At 40.1% G+C, this 19,599-nt stretch overlaps 2 protein-coding genes across 4 annotated transcripts; both read right to left on the reverse strand.

The window, feature by feature from the left end:
* Positions 1 to 1,606: 1,606 nt before the first annotated feature.
* On the reverse strand, positions 1,607 to 4,490 carry LOC131968768 (zinc finger protein 112-like). The gene is made up of 2 exons (XM_059329776.1): positions 4,241 to 4,490; positions 1,607 to 2,530 (listed from the first exon to the last, which is right to left on the reverse strand). The coding sequence occupies exons 1-2, from the start codon at positions 4,425 to 4,427 to the stop codon at positions 1,734 to 1,736; spliced, it is 984 nt and encodes a 327-aa protein (XP_059185759.1). The 5' UTR covers positions 4,428 to 4,490; the 3' UTR covers positions 1,607 to 1,733.
* Positions 4,491 to 7,634: 3,144 nt separating this feature from the next.
* On the reverse strand, positions 7,635 to 18,703 carry zc3h11a (zinc finger CCCH-type containing 11A). Of its 3 annotated transcripts, XM_059329102.1 has the most exons (18): positions 18,586 to 18,687; positions 18,168 to 18,240; positions 16,962 to 17,033; positions 16,387 to 16,509; positions 16,150 to 16,269; positions 15,123 to 15,246; positions 14,832 to 15,014; positions 14,656 to 14,721; positions 14,369 to 14,542; positions 13,042 to 13,119; positions 12,836 to 12,934; positions 12,553 to 12,612; positions 11,926 to 12,447; positions 11,738 to 11,808; positions 11,085 to 11,646; positions 10,708 to 10,880; positions 10,027 to 10,220; positions 7,635 to 8,881 (listed from the first exon to the last, which is right to left on the reverse strand). In XM_059329102.1, exons 4-18 carry the CDS (start codon positions 16,438 to 16,440, stop codon positions 8,674 to 8,676), a joined length of 2,688 nt encoding a protein of 895 aa, XP_059185085.1. In that variant the 5' UTR covers positions 16,441 to 16,509; positions 16,962 to 17,033; positions 18,168 to 18,240; positions 18,586 to 18,687; the 3' UTR covers positions 7,635 to 8,673. The 3 variants fall into 3 exon arrangements, with proteins under 3 accessions (XP_059185085.1, XP_059185086.1, XP_059185087.1); XM_059329103.1 differs by lacking the exon at positions 18,168 to 18,240 and having other exon boundaries at positions 18,586 to 18,703; XM_059329104.1 differs by having other exon boundaries at positions 11,738 to 11,805; positions 18,168 to 18,697.
* Between the last annotated feature and the right edge of the window lie 896 nt (positions 18,704 to 19,599).

The raw sequence follows: 19,599 nt of genomic DNA on the forward strand, positions 1-19,599 counted from the left end.
GAGTCGTGGTTCAGACTTCACGAACTGAAACACGTCTGTTTGTATTCAGGGACATGAGTTAATTTTGAACCCGGAGATCTCTGTAAAGTGCACATTTTTTGACGTATTGTAATAAAACTTTTGTTAAACTGAGAAACTTGGACATCTCCAGCTCTTCATTTCCCCATCAAAGAATGCGCAGAAAAATGGTGAGGTTTTTTCTGTTGGTGACAGATTTTTTCTGTCGGTGACAGATTATCAATTTTCAAGGTTTCCTCATGCAATTTTTCTAACAATTACTAAACTTTTTGCAAAGGTTGAAAATTCTCTAGTTCTACCATAACTCTCATAGTAACTTAACTCAGTTCTAAAACCTCCTGTAGAATAATTGCAGACCCTTTCCTATTTTCACTTGTACTACATTTCTCTCTGTCCTGATAGCCGTGCCTCTGGCCTGGTGGTGCAAATACACAAAACATACCTTTCTTACACAACAGTAAATATGTTCACTTGCTTTAAATATGATGGCTGTTTGCAGGTCAGTAGTAGATCAGTACCAGACTTATGTGTTTCCTGCTATGACAAGTCAAAATGCTTGCTGTGAGAAAGGCCTGTTGTCAGTTTGTGTGGTTGGGAACAAGGTTATTATAGTTAACGAAAACAAAGAAAATAACGAAAACTAGAATTGAAAAAAACATTTTCGTTAACTGAAATAAAAAATAAAGTCTTTGTCAACTTTTCTCATATGTAAATCTTTTTGGTTGATATGAAATCTATTTCATCTATTTGGTTTTATGATTTAGTAAACTAATTGGGGCTGAGATGGATCAGACAAAGGAAATAAATTTATTGTAACCTTTTTGAATCTGGCACCCAACAAATACCCCATTGCCAAAAAACTAAAACTAACACTAAAACTAATTAAAACTAAAATTTTCCCAAAAATAAAAACAAATTAAAACTAGCAAACTCACTCTAAAAACTAATTAAAACTAACTGAATTTGGAAACAAAAAAACACAACGAAATTAAAACTAAAGCTAATGAAAAATCAAAAACTATTATAACCTTGGTTGGGAAGCCAGTGCTCTTGTCCTTGTCGGTCAAGGGATATGCTGTTTGACAAAGCAGTTAGAAATTGCAATTAGAAAATTTCCTCTGGGGAAATTTTGAAAGGGCCACGGGGGCTACTGCCGGTGTGTGTACACTATGATGAGACTCTTCAGAGATTTCAAACTATGCCCTTTAACCTCAAAATGTGTGTGTGTGTGTGTGTGTGTGTGTGGCAAAAATCGCATAAAGTTACCTGTGTGTGTGTGTGTGTGTGTGTGTGTGTGTGTGTGTGTGTGTGTATGTGTGTAATTAAAATCACATAAAGTTACCTGTGTGTTCTGGCCTGGGTGCGATTGCCCCGAGGCCCTAATTATAACTGACATGTTGGGTGCATTTGCTCTCTGTATAACCTACATCCTGTCTAAGTGTCTCTCTGCTTGTGTTGTTTACCTTGTTGGACTCATGTACCCATGTCAGCACATCTTAGATATGAAACTGCCAGGTCAATTTTTTTTATCCTTTTAGGTCCTTTGCAACTGTTCAATAACATAATCAGTGATTTGGAAACTTGAATATACAGTACCACACTTTATTGCACAATAGATAAGACACACTCAAACACTATTATTGTACACTGAATCTCAAATCTGGCTAGTTAAAGCTTTTTACAGATGTCACGTTAGCTGTTTGCCGTATCTTTGTTCATTTAGAGTGTGGTGCTCGGCTCCAGCCGGCCCTCTCTCTGGTGTGCAGCCTGAAGTGGGTGTTGAGGTGTGCTGATTGGTTGAAGCATTTCCCACAGACATGGCAGCGAAAGGGCTTTTCTCCTGTGTGTATACGGTGGTGCCTCTTCAGCATGCTGACCGTGGTGAAGCTCTTTCGGCACACTGCACAGCTGTAAGGCTTTTCCTTGGTGTGCCAGCGCATGTGGACCTCAAGCTGGCAGGCGAAGCTGAAGCCCTTCCCACACTCTTTACAGCTGTGCCATCTCTGAATGCTCTGGCTCGGATGAGAGGAGCGAGCCAGAGGCGGCTTCAGGGATCTGACATTCTTGATCTGCAGTATGTGTGCGCTCTGTTTTCCATTTGAGCGAAGTAACTCTTTCATCTGCTGCTCTGTTCTCTGAGTCCTGTGACTCTTCACTGTGCTGGCACTAGAATCACTCTGAGTCACTCTGCAGTTTGAATTACCTGTTGTGGAGGATGGTAAGCTGTTGGCTGGCTGCTGTTTCCTGCTGTCCTCTCTGTCACCCTCTGCTTTAATCTCTTGGGATGTTAGTGGAGGTGGGGAGACACTTTGTCTGCTACACACAGTTTTGGCTGGTGGAGGATGTGACCCCTGCAGTGGCTCAACATGACTGCAGTTTCCTTCCGCTGAGTCATCTACTTCTTGCGAACAATCTGTCTGAATGTTTTTGAGTCTCGGTTCCTCTTTAATTTGTGGCAGCCAATCAGATTCACAGGAGTGTCCATCTTCTAGGGGCGGCACAGAGTGAGGTTCTGGAAGATAACACACATCATAGTCATGCTTGGTGTTTATACATACTGAAGGGGGTTTATTTTATTTTATTTTTTCAATTTTTTTAAAAAAATTATATTTATTGGGTTTTTAGAATTAACATGACACATACATTAATGAGGGTTTACATGCCCACATTTATAGATAAAGAAAAGACAAGACCAAGAACAACTGAAACAAAGAACAAAACAAAAGCAATAGATAAATAGAAATTAAATAAAAATAAAAATAATGAAATAAAATAAAATAAAATTATAACCCTGTATTTCCTATGTAGCTGCTGTGTTGAATATTACATTTTCTTTATACACTTCATTGTCCTTTTCAAGTGACAATGAAGGGGGGTGTATTATTGCTGTGAACGAAACATTGATAAAGCTACTGTAAAACAGATAGAAAACAAATAACACCCTATAAAAAGCTTAAACAAAACTTGCTAAAGACACCAAATCCACCATGTAGGGAGCTATAATAACGATGATTTCTGGGAGATTACTCCCGGGTTCTCGTTTTTGCTGTTTTCTGTTTTGTAAACTAACGTAATGTGTATTATTATTATTGCGGTTATGGTTGGAGGTTTTTGTTGCTGTTTCCTTTACTTTTAACGGTACAACAGAATAACTGTAACACCAGTTCCCATTCAATAAAAGTTCCTATTCAATAAAATAAATTAGGTCTTTTCTCTTGTTCTTTTATTGTTTGTTTGTTTTTTTGGCATGTATCTGTACATGGGTTGACTATTGAAAATGTAACAAATTGAAGCAAAGAAAAAAACTGTCTATGAAGTATTAGGGCTGGGCGATATATTGATATAAAAGATATATAAAAGATAACTATATAAAACATATATATATATATATGTATATATATGTATGTATATATAATTTTTAAATGTGATATGGAATTAGACCATATCGCATATATCAATATAGTTCAATTTGTTTTTCTTTCTTTGTATAAATTCTGCCCTTACTAGGGTTTGTCATATTTAGTTCTTTTGTAATGTTCGTTATTCTTTTCTTTATTTCAGAAAAAGATTGGCCTATTTTATTTCATAGGCTATTTTTATTTCAGATATTTTTGTATTTAAATGTCACTTTATGGAGCTTTGATTAAAAAAAAAAAAAAAAAAAAAAAAGGTACTCCTGTTGTTATACAGTATTTATATTCACTTAAATAAACTGTTTCAATAAAACTACTTGTGACATGTCATATTTGGCTTTGACTGACTGAACATTTGCTCTCACTTTGCGATAAAAATATCTGGATATATATCGTATATCGATATTCTGCCTATATCAGGAAATGACTTTTGGTCCATATCGCCCAGCCCTCGGAAGTATGTATGTATGTATGTATATTATAGCCTATTCGACGCACACTGGAGATGGGATCCATGCATGGCATTCATGCAATTGTATCTATTAGCTCTCTGTCAGTTTCAACTGTTTTATTTTGTATTTTCTCACTACAGTTTTTTGAAAACTCAATAAAAACAATTTGAAGTAAATGAGATGTATCTAATGACAGGCTGAGCGTCAGATTGTTAGCTACAACACACAACTGTACCCTGAGCGAAGGGACACATTCAGTAGTAACATGATCAACAACAGAGCGGAGCAATGACCACCTAATGTCACACAAACACACTGTCTATACAGAAATATAACCCATGAACTAGTGCTCCTCACCTGGCTGCAGCAGGAGACGCTGGACGGCTGCGTTCAGGAGCCGCTTCAGCCGCTCGTTCTCCTCTTTAGACCGCAGGATCTCACTCTGGTACTCCACCACCGTGTTCTTAACGGCGCGGAAGATCTCCTCAGCGGCCGCTGTCAGTCTGTCGTTGAGAAACACGTTCAACAGCTCCAGTTTGGTCATGGTTTCTACTGCTGTCTCCAGAGGCGGAACGTCCTTCTGTTTACATCCACCAACCCGGAAGTAGAAAAATACCGGCTTCTGCGTGGTGAGGCCAGAGACGGGCTGCGGACGAAGGCTGCGTCCCATGTCCCTTATTTTATGTCTCCTCTATCCTCTATCCTCGCTTGAACCGGAGGTTCTTTCGCGTGCGCCATCTTAATGATCATCCCAAAGCTCTTATTTGTGCTCGGAGGATAGAGGATAGAGGGGGGAGGAGAGAGGATGGAGGATGAAGGATAGAGGAGAGAGGATAGAGGAGGTAGGAGAGAGGATGGAGGATGAAGGAGAGAGGAGAGAGGATGGAGGAGAGAGTATAGAGGAGAGAGGATGGAGGATGAAGGATAGAGGAGTGAGGATAGAGGATGGAGGATGAAGGATAGATGATAGAGGAGAGAGGATAGAAGATAGAGAATAGAAGATAGAGGAGAGAGGATAAAAAAACAGAGAAGAGAGGATAGACGAGATAGGAGAGAGGATAGAAGATAGAAGAGAGAGGATAGAAGATAAAGGAGAGAAGAGAGAGGATAGAAGATAGAAGATAGGGGAGAGAGGAAAGAGGATAGAAGAAAGAGGAAAGAAGATAGAAGATAGAGGAGAGAGGATAGAAGATAGATGATAGAGGAGAAAGGATGGAGGAGAGCGTATAGAAGAAAGAGGAGAGAGGATAGAAGACAGAGAATAGAAGATAGAGGAGAGAGGATAAAAAAACAGAGGAGAGAGGATAGACGAGATAGGAGAGAGGATAGACGATAGAGGAGAGAGGATAGAAGATAGAGGAGAGATGATAGAAGAGAGAGGACAGAAGATAGGGGAGAGAGGAAAGAGGATAGAAGAAAGAGGAGAGAGGATAGAAGATAGAGGATAGATGAGAGAGGATAGAAGATAGAGGAGAGAGGAAAGAGGATAGAAGATAGAGGAGAAAAGATAGAGGATAGAAGATAGAGGAGAGAGGAAAGAGGATAGAAGATAGAGGAGAAAAGATAGAGGAGAGAAGATAGAGGAGAGAGGAAAGAGGAGAGAGGAGAGAGGAGCCATAAGTGAGGATACATGCGAGCATCATATACAGAAGTCTTTTAGCGGTGGCCCCGCCCCTGTCTGGACATCAGTTATTGATTAAACACTGCAGCTGGAGTTCAATGCATTCATAACAATCAAAAAAGAAACATAAGGAAAATGTAAAGGAAATATTCTGCATATTTATAAGTTTCATCAGATCACTTCTTAAACAGACGGATCAATGTTTGTTCTAAAAAAATCTAAAATCCAATAAAGTCTATTAATCTCCACTGTCTCAGACTGAACACTAAATATTACTTTTGTTAATTTTTCACAAGGATAAATTAGACACGTTAAACATATTCCATTTAATTTGTGAAGCTTAACTGATAAAGTTATTAAGCTATTTTTTAAAACATTTTAATTCTTGTAGAATATTGTTTCTTTTTAAAACCAAATAATTACAATAACAAAAAAAATATTATAAATAATAATAAACACGTCATTAATGTTCTTTATTTTAAATCAAAGAGTTACACATTCAATATATTTCAGTATTTTAATAACGGATGAATAAATGTGGCATTGTGTATAAAAAAGATTCTAACTGACGGTTAGTATATCCTCCGGGGCAGCAGAGGGCGCTCTATCCCACTGCACCTATACAGCCTGTGACTTTCACTAGGCAACGACAGGGGGCAGATGACGTGACGTGACGTGACTCTGCTGAGGTGAAACTACAATGTTCAGAAGATGGACTACAAAAAACGCATCTCTACTCCTATGCTCTACCCCAGACCTGGGCATCAGGCGGCCGGGGGGCCACATCAGGCCCGTTGGCTGTCCATGTCTGGCCCGCCTGAGAAATCATTACAACCGCAGTGCTTTTAATCTGAAGGCGATTTACGTATGTGCTTGCATGCATAAGCACCTGCACAGAAATGTGTCCCACTAAAAACATTGAGTTATCTTGTTAAGAACACTTATTGCTTTTTGCATGAAGTTAATAAATTGCTGGTTTAATGCATAACATACATGCTCTATAGGCCTATTGTTTTTGTGGTTTGAATGTATGTTGTGTTTAAAATAAATGTAAAAGTGAGCGGGCTTCCATAAGTAGCAGCTCAAAACCAGATCATTTACTGCATTTCATAAAGCAATTAAATTAATATTGAGCAGGATTAAGTTCAGAGTATTGGTCCGGCTCTTTGCAACCTTCGCAGTATCTCTTGTGGCCCCTTGGTGAAATGAATTGCTCTACCCCGTGATGCTCCTACAGTGACACGCTGCTTCAGACAGCTCTTAACTCATGTATTATTCATGTATGTTAAACTTTGCAAAAGTCTATCAGTATTTTGGATGTTCAGTTGTGTGAATTCAACAGTACATCCTGTCTACTTATTATATTTTGCTTTTACTATTTAGGCTACTTTTTTCTTAAACATTGACAGTCTCTGCTGTGGACAGGAAGAGACTAGACAAGCTGATAAGGAGGCCAGCTGTGTCCTGGGACGCCCCCTAGACTCAGTGGAGGTGGTGGGTGGGAGGATGGTGGGTAAGCTGTCATCCATGAGGGAGAACGACCCCCACCCCCTTCAGGACACCTTGTCAGCACTGGAGATCTCCTTCAGCGACAGACTCCGGCACCTAAAGTGTGTGAAGGAGCGCTACAGCAGGTCCTTCATCCTGCTGCAGTCAGACTTTACAACCAGCACTGCTCCCAGTAGACCTCTCAAACCACACACTGACTATCACTGCACTATAAACACTGTACAATATTTCCATTATTTCATTTATATGTGCAATATTCTTTGGTCCATATCCAACTGCTGACTCTCTCTACATTGTATTTAATACGTTTATTTTATTCTATTTTTAAAAAATGAATCCTTTTTATATTTGTACTTATTTATACTGTAAACTGTTAATACTTTATATTTTTACTTGCTAATGCCTCTTACATTTCTATTTTGTACTGGTGTTTGCTATTGTTTTTTGCTATCCACTTTGCTGCTGTAATACTTGAAATGTCCCCATTGTGGGATTAATAAAAGGAAATCTTAACCATATACATTCCTTTTATGTATTAATACCTGATGTTGATGCCAAACCTGGCATAAAGTATTGGTAATTGAGGGTTATTTTAAATCATGAGTCAATTATTGATCAAACTAGTCATTAAAAGCACTTTTTATTTACAGTTATATGTACAAGTCACATTGAGCAGTAAGCTCAGGATCAGGACAGAACAAACACATGTTAAGACTGGAAAAAACAAGTTGATCTTTTCTTAGATCACATTGATAAAGCAATGCTAACACAAAAGAGAACAAGATAATTACAGACAGCATTGTTGGATTCAAAGAGTGTTTGTTGATTATATTAGGAACATACAAAGATCAGAAACAGTCCCTGAGGTGTTCATTATGCAAGCCCAGAGAGGACTTGGACAGGACATATCCCAGACTATTAAAGTATGCCCACTGAATAAAAGAACTTGTTAAAAAATAAAACCCATGCATTATAAAAACACCAAAGAAGAGCCACTGTCAGAAGGTGCACTCTGAACATCCGATTGGAAAATCTATAAAGCATATAGACCTGATGGATAGAACATTCCTGACAGTCACACGCCTAATGAACTTCACAGAAACTTTCTCTTAGGAGCTTTGTTGACAGGGTCATCATTAAATTAAAATGACTACATTTAAATGTCATAATCTGGGAAAAAATGGGAAACAGAAGTCTCATCCACTTACAGAGATAAAAACAAAAACACAAAAAAGTGGGGGCAGGCTACTGTAAGTGCAGCAGTATTCATTAATTCAATAAACATCTTGATCTTCCCTTTGCATACATAGTATACAGATATGACTTTACTCAGAAAGACCAATCCATCATTCCCAAGATTTAACATCTTCCAGTACCCCTGACAGACTGATGTCCTTAACAACATTGCCCAGCAGCAAAGCTTTTTTCAGGTCCTGAGAATTTCACAATGATCATGAAGAGACATGAACCCTCAGCCCTGCAGAACAACCCTTGGGGTGAGCAGACAATCATACAGGCAGGAAATGAAAAAAGAGAGACCATGTCTAAAAGGGAAAGTTAAACAAATATGAACGTTAAGCTTAAAATAAGTTCAACCATGAAGAAAAATGGTCTTATGGCGAGAAGTAGGGGTGGGAAGTGATTGTGCTCGATGGAGCCCTCAGCTGTCAATCATCTCCGACAGTTCCTGCAGCAGGTCATCTTCTCCAATGTCCACGTCTTCCTCCAGATGGTCGTCGCTAAACTCATTGATCAGGTCCTCAAAGTCGTCCACAACAGAGGTAGCAGCACTGGAGTTGGTGGCAGCGCGGGACGTAGCTGAGCTCAGTCTCCGTGACTTTGGCTGCGTGGGAGTCTTCAAGACTGGGCTGAAATGTACAGAGAGGCTCGTTATTTACTTAGTAACTGAATTCCCAGTGGTGGCAGGTGGCACCGTTTAGGGTAGCCTCTGCCAACAGTATGATTGTGTGTGTGTGAACAGGTGAATGAGCACAATCTGTAGTGTAAATCGCTTTGAGTGGTCTCAAAGCGACTAGAAAAGCGCTATATAAGTGCAGGTCCATGTACCATTTATGTCATATGCAAAAACTCACTTGATTTCCACAATATCTTTATAACTCTTAAAATACACTATTGGGTGTCCTGCTTACAAGAAAATAATAATGGGAGGGTAAGTTGTGTGGCAAAGTTGTTGTACATTTTTTTGCCATGATAATCTTTATGTTAAATAAATTGGTAATTTTTGTAAGAAATGTTGTTTTCACTGCTTGCCCTGAATCTAAATTCCCCACCCTTCACATGAGGAGAAAGAGTCAAACAATAAAAAGGTCAAATGTTTTGTGGTATCCTGTAATAGGATTTATTTTGCCATACATGAATGCTCAGTCCAGCCTACAGTTATGATTTGGTTATGTCTGGCATTTCCTAAAATTTAGTGTTCATGTTTCAACTTTATGTCAAAGATACTGTATTACAAGGGAATGATGCATTATAAGCTGCTCCAAAGGTGCGTAATGGTCTCTTAAGTTGGTGTGGTTGACGATCTAGTACTGTTAGCATTAAGAACATTTGTTACCGGGGGCGTTTTGCTAAACCTTTGTGTTTCTCATTAGAGTTTGTCTAATGCTAAGGCTATCCATGTGGCAAGATCTCACAATGGCACATTGCTGAAACAGAGACAGTTATCGGACAAATATCATTTTCCACTTTTTGTCAATCTGAAAACTGGCATTTTAGTGTCAAAATGTTCATAAGGTGTTAATCATAATGTTCATCACATGGTTTGGGAAAATGGGCCAGTATTTACTTCGGTGACTCAGGGCGAAAGAATCTGTCATAATCTGTGTTCACTTTCGCTCCTCCCATTGGCATGAAAAGGCAGAGGACCTGCAGCTAGTCTCATGAAGGGGCGGGGCAGTAATGAAACCAACAGGACACAAACACAGGAAATGACTCCTCAGTGAAGCGTCTCACTTCTAAACAGTCTCTGTTTAAGCTCTCTGTGGACCTTTACCTTTGGGGCACTGTACAGGCCTCTCTAGCAGCAGCCACATTGACACCCAGCTTGGTTTCTTGGCTGTTGAAGACAGGGACGGTCTGGAGCTCCTCTCTCAGTGGGCTGGAGCCGGAGCCTGAGTCCAGCATGGTGCTGGGACTACGGGGAACAGCAGAGCTCAGCTGAGACTCGGCATTGGAGGATGCCGACTCCTGAAAATGGAACAGAAATAAGGTCAACAACAGCCGTATGTTGTTTAGATTACCCATCATACATTATCTGTATTTGTTTTATATACACTTAAGACTAGGGGACTATTCAATTAACTGTCAAAATAAAAAGGTGACCAGAAAAATGTTATGACTTAGTGTTACTGGGCTTATTAAACAACTTAAAAAATAGCAACATGTTCACAACATCTTGAGGAGAAATGCATGAATAAATATGATGCATGCATACCAAACACTAAAGGGTGTGCTAAATTGTTCCAGTAAGTATTTGAAATAAATCACATATGATAAATATAACGACTCGTTAAATGTTCACGAATGAAGAACTTTATGGGAATATCAAGCAAATATGAAATGTTCCACATCAAATTAATTTAAAATACACTGAAAGGGTCTGGTCACATCCTCTAGATAGACAGACTGACTGAAATATACATTTCTGACTGTCCCGCCCAGCATGCCAACCTACCTGTCTGTCTCTACATGTTGTCTCTGGTTGTGAATCCTCAAGCACTGTAGTGGTGCTGTTCAGAGGTTTAACAGCAGCAACAGCAGATCGCTCTGCTCCCCTCCTCTTCTGGCCTGGTTTCACTTGAACTGCAGGCTTCATGACAGACGGCTTCACATTCAGCTTGGGCCTCACTGAAAAGGAGGAAAAGTTTTAGTAATTATATTTAAAAGCGTGTGCCGACAAAAACAAGGTGACTCAAATGCATTTTAATGGACAGATTGTACTCTGTGAAACAGGTCAGACATTTTCCTGCCTGTCCAAGTCGAAGGTGGATTCTCTAATGCTTAAACAAAAACATGGGTTGCAAATGAAGAATGCACAACAAGATGCTTTACCTTTGGTGTCTGCAGTGTGTTCTGGGGATTTGTTCTGGTTATTGTTCAGTGTTTTATCTGAAGTGCGGTCCTTTGCAGCAGGAGCCTGAGGAGCTGCTCTGGCCTGCTTGGCAGTGGAACTCCTGGTGTTTTTGTCTGGGACCTCCATGGAGCTGCTGGGGCTCTGTGAGTCAGATTCTATCTCTGCCTCCATTGGAGAAGAGCTCCGTTTCACAGATGTAACTGCTGTAACGGTTGCACCTTTTGTACCAAAAGTAGCGCTATTTAAAGGTGAAGTAGTCTTAGATTTGAGGGGGATCAGTTTACCCCGCGGCTTTGGGGTGGAAAGGGAAGAGTCAGGAGCCAGAGTGCTGGAGGAAGGGGATGAAGAGCCTGGGGATGTGAAACGGACTTTAGCAGGAATCTTCCTTATCGGGGCTCTTTCCTCTGTCTGTTTCTGAGAAGGCTCTGCTTCAGCTGAGCCTTTGCTCTGCTCCTCCATTTCCTGCTTGCGAAGGCGTTTCTCCCGCATGATCTCTTCAAAGGTCTTGACCTTGACGTTGTTACTGGTGGCAGCACTGGTCTAGAAAGGAACAGGAAAATGATTATCATTTAGAATCAAAAGACAAACAAGCAACCACGGCCAATACGGCAGCATCAGTCACAAACTATACCTCAGAATCAGCAGCAGTTTTCCGTGGCTTCTCTGTCACTTCACCGCTGTTCTCTGTTGTGGCTTCACCTGCTGAGTCCAACATAAAATTCATGTTAGAAATTCAAAATACATGGTAAGTAAAATGAGGATTAGCAAAATGAAAATTTTATTCAACCTTCAGGGCTAAAAATGTCAGTGCTGTCTTACTTTGGGATGCTAGTTTCTTGCTGCGCAGTAGCCGTGGCTTTTTAGCATTGCTCTCCCCAGTGACAGGGCTCTTGTTTTCATCGTCCACGGTCCGCTGAGTCTGAATCTTTGCTGCCTTCTCCCTGCGGATCTCCTCCAGAGTCTTAACTCGAACCTCTCCCACATTCTTAGCCTCAGGTTCAGGACCTGCTGTGTCAGACTCTCCCTGACTCTTGCCTGGAGCTTTTTCCACAGTGTGGTTGGCATTCTTTGGGCTGTTCTGCTCCTGTTCCTCCTGCCTTTTCTTCTTGGCATGAAGGATCTCCGAAAACGTTTTGACATAGCTATTGGAGTCAACTTTGGTGGTGATGACTCGCTTGACACCCCTGGGGGCTTTGGTTGTGTTGTCTTCTGGAGTCACAGATGAGGGCTCATCTCTCTGGCTCTGAGACTGACACTTTGCTGCCTTCTCCTGTCTGATCTCCTCCAGAGTTTTGATGCGAATCTGCTCAGGAGCTTTCTTTGACTCCACAGTGGTCTCAGCTGTTGGACATGGTTTTAAAAAATTATTATTAATGGGGATGATTAATGTATTTCCTGGGAAAATATTGGACAATTTCAGCCTCTCATATTTGTCAGAATTCTTACCTGGTTGTGTGAGGGCAACAGACCCAGGCAATCCAAGTCTGTCCTTAATAGGCTTCAAAGCTGTAGAAGCAGAATAAAAATGTTTAATGGACCTCTTTGTCATTCTAGACTTTGTAAAAGATGAGTCCTATCAAAACAACAACCTTTTTATGTACACATTCCATAGTCTTTGCTTTTCCTGCTTTAAGATACATTATCCATCATCGGCATGATTCTGAGTAAATTGCTACAGGTTGTATTCTGTGACCACCAATTAAGTCATTTTCTGTGTCATGATACTCACCTGTCTGAGGGAACATTAAAGGCTCTTCATCATCCACTACTCTGCCCAGACGCCCAGCCAGACCTCTTCTCAGTGGGAGACCTTTTCCACTTTCTACATCTAGAGCAAGGACAAGTCATGAGCTTCTCATCTGTGCAATTAAGACTATTATTATTAGCGCAGGCACTGAATCTGCTGTTAGGGTGTTAATAAGAGTGCAAATTTACCAGTGTTGGGCATCTTTCTTCCAAGTCTTTCAACCACACTACCTCTTGGTTTCCCAGTTTCTTCAAAGACATGCGGGCCTGGAATAAATGATGGATCATGTGAAGGTTGAGAACAAAGTAATAATGGTAAAGGTAATAATTTTACTTCTCTTCGAGGATAAAAGTAATGCTTCACATTTATTTTTATTTTTCAAGCAGGGAATTTCTTGATTAGATATATAAGCATGGTAAACCCATGTTTCATCTCAACATCAGATGAGGCAGACTGAAATCAGATGCTGCTTTAAAGCAACCATTAGCAGTATACTTTAGAGCAGTGGTTCCCAACCCTTTTTCTTGAGGGTCCCACATTTTTACCATTGTAAACTTTGGCGACCCCCTCACTGTGTTATTGGACAGTGGTACAGTCTTACATTTGTTAGCCACTTGCGGTCCACATAGTATCTCAGCCATTTTAATGCAAGCAGGTTTAACCAGTGTGCCCCCAATGTTGTGTGGCTTTCTGGCTTGTGCAATAAGGAGAGAGCACTCAAAAGACGCAACCTTTGACTGCTTCTGGTCGCTTCCAGCTTCATTAAAACTGTCCATAATGTTTTGGGGCCAGTTTGTGACAACGAGTAAAAACTCTTTGGGTTTACCCACTGTCTCAGGATGTTTAGTTGTCTGGTGTTGCTTCAGCTTGCAGGGTTTCAAACTTTCATTTGCCAGTTTCTCACTGCAAAAGATGCATTCGGCTCTAATTTTGTCCATTGCTTCTATGAAGCCGAACTCAATGTAACTTTCATGGTACCCTCTTTTTCTTTTTGAGATATTATGCATTCTCATCTCCCTGACGCTTCGCCATTTTTCCATTAGCTCTTTGTTTCTGTTGCTAGAGGAGGTTACCTCTGTGTTTACTGCAGGAGGCATGTTACACACGCCCTTATTCTCGTGTGATTTTTTTCTATACTTTTTCTTTAAATAAATGAATAAACGTTTAATCTAGCCCTAATTTAGTTGTTTTTGTCACACTAATGAACTTAATGCTGACTCATCTATATTTAACACATTAGATTTATTACACCCCTTAAAATCAAGAGGGCTTTGCGACCCCCCGTAACCCTTTGGCGCCCCCCTGGGGGGGTCGGGCCCCCCCGTTTGAGAATCACTGCTTTAGAGCATACGGCTGAAACAAACCATTGCCAACAGTTTTTATCAAAAATAAAATGTTTATGCTTGCAGTATCTAGGTTGAGCAAATGTATCAATAAACACAATTCCTCAAAATCATATTCCACCATATTATCAAACCCATGAAAGAGTTGGGTATCAGTTTTGTTTTTTATTACCATCTCCTGCTTCATAGAGGGCTGGTCGAAAGAACAACTGAATGTTATCCTTCTCTCCATTGGCTGAGGGATTGGCACTCTGGATGGGGTAACCAGCTCTCTTCATGCTGGCCTTCAGGGCCTTCCTCAGCCGAATCTCCTCAAGGGTGCTCACTCCAAAGTCCATTGAGTCATCTGTCAAGAGCCAATTATTCCATAAAGGTCACACAGGTGTTGGGAACAGTACAACTTTAGTCAAATGATGACCAATTACGTCTCTCAAGTTTAGTCTGTGATCATTGTGTCACCTGATTTGGGTAGTTTTCTAGGAGAAGGGCCGAGCTTTCCATCCTCTCCTTCCTCTGAAAACTGGTCTGAAAACATAAAGACACATTAATTTGGTTTGAAGATCTCGGGGAATATCCTGTCTGAAAATGAGGACTAGGAGAAACAACGAGGTAATTTTAAAATCAAACCAACTCACCGTCTTCATCCTCATCATCATCTGCTGGATTAATCACCACTGGTGGGTGTGTCGGGCTTGGTACTGGCTCCTGAGTTTCTGTCTTGATGACACCCCTGAGCTGTGGATTGGCTGCAGTGGGGAGAGGGGCTGCTGGCAGGAGAGCTGGTTCCTCGTGTGGCTGTTCTTCAGTTTTGTTTAGACCTGGGAGAATTACATTGATTATTAGAACTACCTTGCACAGGTTGATGAGCATTTCAAAATCTCTATAATATAATTGTGAGTGTGTTTGCTACATAAAAGTCAACTCACTTTTATCAGGTGGGACAAAGACGCCATCAACATAGCGGGGCCTTTCATGGAAGAAGGCACAGTGTGGCTTCTGGCAGCCGGCTGGTTGGCTCTCCCAATAACAAGATATCTCCTTACGGTTTTTCTGTTTTGATGAAAGAGTTAAACATTATGTAACAGCATGCATGGCGGAGATGTGCTGATCAAATTTCAAATGGATCAGTGCCCATAAAGTTGCCCTTACAGATGCAAAAGCATACTGAATTAAAGTGGAAGTGGTTAAGGATAATAGGTAGGGCGGCTAAGTGATTTAGCCTGCTGCCAAAGCCGAATGAATGGGGAATATGAGGAAAAAGCGACAACTGGGCTGATTTTACCCATCTACGTTTTTATACTTGATGTAGCAAGAATCAGACTAAAGTATTCTGGAATTCTCCATCATGCATCTGGAAAGCCATCTCTGCTGCTCTTTGAGTTTTTCTGGGTGACTGAGCCGGTGGCAAGATAAGCTGTTGCAGCCTGTGTCCTAGTAGAGCCAGAGGGCCATTTATTAACTTGGTCTGAAGATCTCTATTGTCTACAAACATGTCAATTAATTCACAAAAGCAAACGTTATTGGACTCATTGTTGGCTAGCAAGTTGGTGAGTGAATTTTCCAGGTTAGCTAGCAAACTAGCTAGCTCATCGGAGTAGAGTTGATACAGCGCTTACATTAGATAACATTAGGTTGGCTTATTTGTTAACTTTGTTGTGAGGTTGTATCTCTGTCCCCTGAAGCTGCTGCAAATGATGTGTTTAACATTACAATGCATTTGTCTGGGATACTCTGTGTACACTGGGTTGCTGGATTTATTATGAGATCAGCTGTACTAGTCATACCTCCACAATTTGTTAGATTTAACTGCTTTAACTCTAAAACAAGCGCATTCATTTTGAACTGTGTGTGATGAGCCACTAGCCGTGCATCTTGTTAAAAAAACAACCCAAAGCTTGAAGGTGATATTTCTGAGCTTTCTTCAGTTTAAAAATTATTATAAATTTAGCTTACTGTGATCTCCATGTGGCGAAACTTGCAGACAGTCCTGAAGCAGCGTCCTTCCTGCCAGAGGTTGCATTCGATCTCACTGCCCATAGCTGCCTCACAGTGTCTGAATGGGCAGCTGTCTCCCTGTCCCCCAAAAAAAGAAACACATTAAGACCACAGTCTTCATTCTGGTCACCAGTCACTTTTCAACTGGTTAAAACAAGTGTGTATGCACAACTTTAGTGCTCAATCAATGCTTACTTTAGTGCACGTAGAATAGTAAAAGAAGTAGCAGTCATCTCCATGGTTGGTCATAGTAATGCTGGTATGAGTCTTGAGTCACGGCGGTGAGGAGGTTGTGATCTTTAACTCCAGCAGCAGGTTCTTTTCAGTCCAACAGGAAAGGCACAGTAACAAATAAGAAAATGCTCCAATACATCAATTAACTACAACCCTGGTAACATGAGTCGCATGTGACATTAAAACTAAGAAATCTATTTGTCCCCCGAAACAAAATAGAATGATTTGCTCTAACTTGAACATTTGAGATTCTTACTGAAATTAAGAAGTACAATATCAGTGCACAAAAAAATTTGGTTCCACAAAACTTTTCAGGTTTTGCTGTTTGACTTGCAATTATCTGATAAAAAAATGACTGGCTTTTGTCTATTGAAAGCAACTATCAGTGACAAGATCTTATAAAATAGTTGCATCAGATGAAAAACTGGGGCAAGGGAGAGAAGGTCTCACACACATATTTTTGATCTATATTTGCTCATCCAATCTGTTCTAACACACCAGTTTTGATTATAGTATTACCATAGTTCCTCCTTTACCTGAGGTAGCTGAGAAGATGTCTCCCTCTTGAGCGCACTGCTGGTAGGGTGTCTCCGTGGTCGTATGGAGTCCTGAAGGAACACTTGATCCGTGAGATAAGAGGAAAAGGGGGGTGGGTCGCCCAGAGACACTTGTCTTCCTACGACATCCCTTTTCTGAGACTCTGAGACATCTTTATCTCCGCCAGACTGCTAAACATTACTGATGGTGGATGCAATAGAGTCCTTTGGGGATTTCTTTTTTTTATTATTTTTTATTAATTGGTGTAACAAATGAAAGAAAGCAATAGGGGGGCATAAACAGCCAGAAAAGGAGGGAAATCCAAAAATTCTTAGACTGATGTGGCAAAAAAGGGGATGGATGGCAGGTGGAAAAACAATCCTCAGCTTCTTCTTGGACTTCGTGAAATTTTGCAGACATTTGAGTGATAGAAAAAAATGGGCAGAATATTCAACCCTTTCAAGACTTCCAGCCAATGCTGGAGAGGAAAAAAATCTTCTGCCAATGTAATCACATGGGGAGGCAGGCTATCCATATCCAGGGACTCTCACAAAGGGCCAAGAGGGTGGTTTTAAACCTACAAATCAATCAAAAACACTCCCCAGGGAACTGAAAAAGTGTTATTAAGAGACAGACAGTGCACAAATACAGAGGAGACAGTTGGACATTTCCACATAGAGGTACAGTAGAGTGGGCCAGATATGCTCTCAGTCAATATTGACTCTGGAGCAAACTGGAATTTGGTTATAACAGTCCAGGTAAGTGGATAGACTCAATGTCACAGCATTATATTATCTAGCCATGTTCAAGTGTCCAGAATTTTAAAAAACCTGATTTTGCAATTTTCAGGAGTCCAGATCTAAGTTGTTCATTTTCCCTAGATATGGAGGCCTTACTGAGACACTGTTGATCAGCCTGAAAAACAACCCTGGCTTGCATCTTGAAATGTAAAAACGAAAGCCAAATAGTACTTACACTGAAACAAATAGATAAAACAAGGGTTCATAAACTAACTAACTAACTCGTTCTACAAATAACATAAAAGGCTAAACCCTCTAGTGGAGCCACAGCTATTAAGATGGTTAATCTATGGACAGTTAATGAGAATAGGCAATCATCGTTACATGTCACCCTCAGTTCTGATTCAAAATATGTAAGGTTACAACTTAAAACCCAGACATACAAAGACACAATCAGATACTTACTGTTGAATAATAAAAAGTAGCCCAAAGTTAACAGGAAGGAACTACGACCGATTCCCAGCAGTGATGAAACACGCTAACATTAGTGTATAGAGAACGGCAGCTATTAGACAGATCAATAGGTAGATAGAAGGGTTTCTTAAAAGACGAAAGAGTGAATTTGGATTATTTTGTCAGCCTGACCAATTGTCATATGTTGCTCGAGTAGTTTAGTCCTATTTTATCTTACGCTACATAGCAGAGGCCTACATACATGTCTACCAATGTCTGGCGACCTTATCGCTAACGCTAATGTTAGCTAATTGTTTGTTATAACAGACAGTTATTTCGCTATATATCCGTAGGTTCGCTTTTATATTTTAACTATCCACAATGTAACAGGCAACGATATTATGTAAACAACATATACGGTGTTAATTACCAGTTTCAGATTTTAAAGGATTTTAAAAGTTGTTAAATGTAGAAAAGACTCCGTCCGGTTCGCTGACTGCCGCACCTCAGAGAAGCCACGGCAAAATGGCGGCCGCACAGAACCAGTAGGAGAGTGGGCTCAGTGACGCAAGGCCACCCAGCGTGCTGCGTTTGAGTCCAATGGGAAGATTGTTAAATGGAGAACTGTTAAAATGTATTCCCCTAATGCTGCGTCCTAGTTTTTTTTTAACATAATACGCAGGGACATACTGCGCTTTTTAGTTTAAGTCGACATAGTTATGCTAAATACAGTATTGTATCATGTTAGAATATTTTTAGAGTAATCTGTTATTCTGTCTCTGTTGTCTGTCTCTGTTGACGTACGCCACTATCTATACGTACGTGGTTCACTATGTGTGTGTGCCCTCTCTGTGCATTAATAGACTACTCATGCAAGCTGCTTTGATACAATGATCATGTGCTAATATTGTTTTTAAACTATCATTAAATTAAATACATTTACTCTAAATACATTTATTCCATCTGCTTAAACTGTCTCTGTCCTACTTAGAGTAAGATTCTATTATCACAAAAAGATATATTTTATGTTTTATATTTTATTGTTTTGTTGCAAAATCTGTGTCTCCAATAATATCTCTGTAAGTCATATCAAGGCAGGAGTTTGTGATTTGAAAGTTTGTTCCAGGTCAGGTGTGAGAATAATCTCTAATTCTGTCTCTGTTGTCTGTCTTTGTGAATGGGGGTCACTATCTGATTGACGCAGGTCACTATCTATGCATGCGTAATTCACTAACTGTGTATGTCACCTCTCTCTGTGCATTTATAGAACAATCATGCAAGATGCTTTGATACAATGATCATGTGCTAATATTGTTTTAAAACTGTGATTACTCTAAATACATCCAATCTAAATAAATGTATTCCATCTGCTTAAACTCCCTCTGCACTACTTAGAGTAAGATTCTTTTACCACAAAAATATATATTTTATGTTTTATTGTTTG

This window comes from Centropristis striata, chromosome 3 (genome assembly GCF_030273125.1).
Source record: "Centropristis striata isolate RG_2023a ecotype Rhode Island chromosome 3, C.striata_1.0, whole genome shotgun sequence".
Classification (NCBI taxonomy): Eukaryota; Metazoa; Chordata; class Actinopteri; order Perciformes; family Serranidae; genus Centropristis; species Centropristis striata.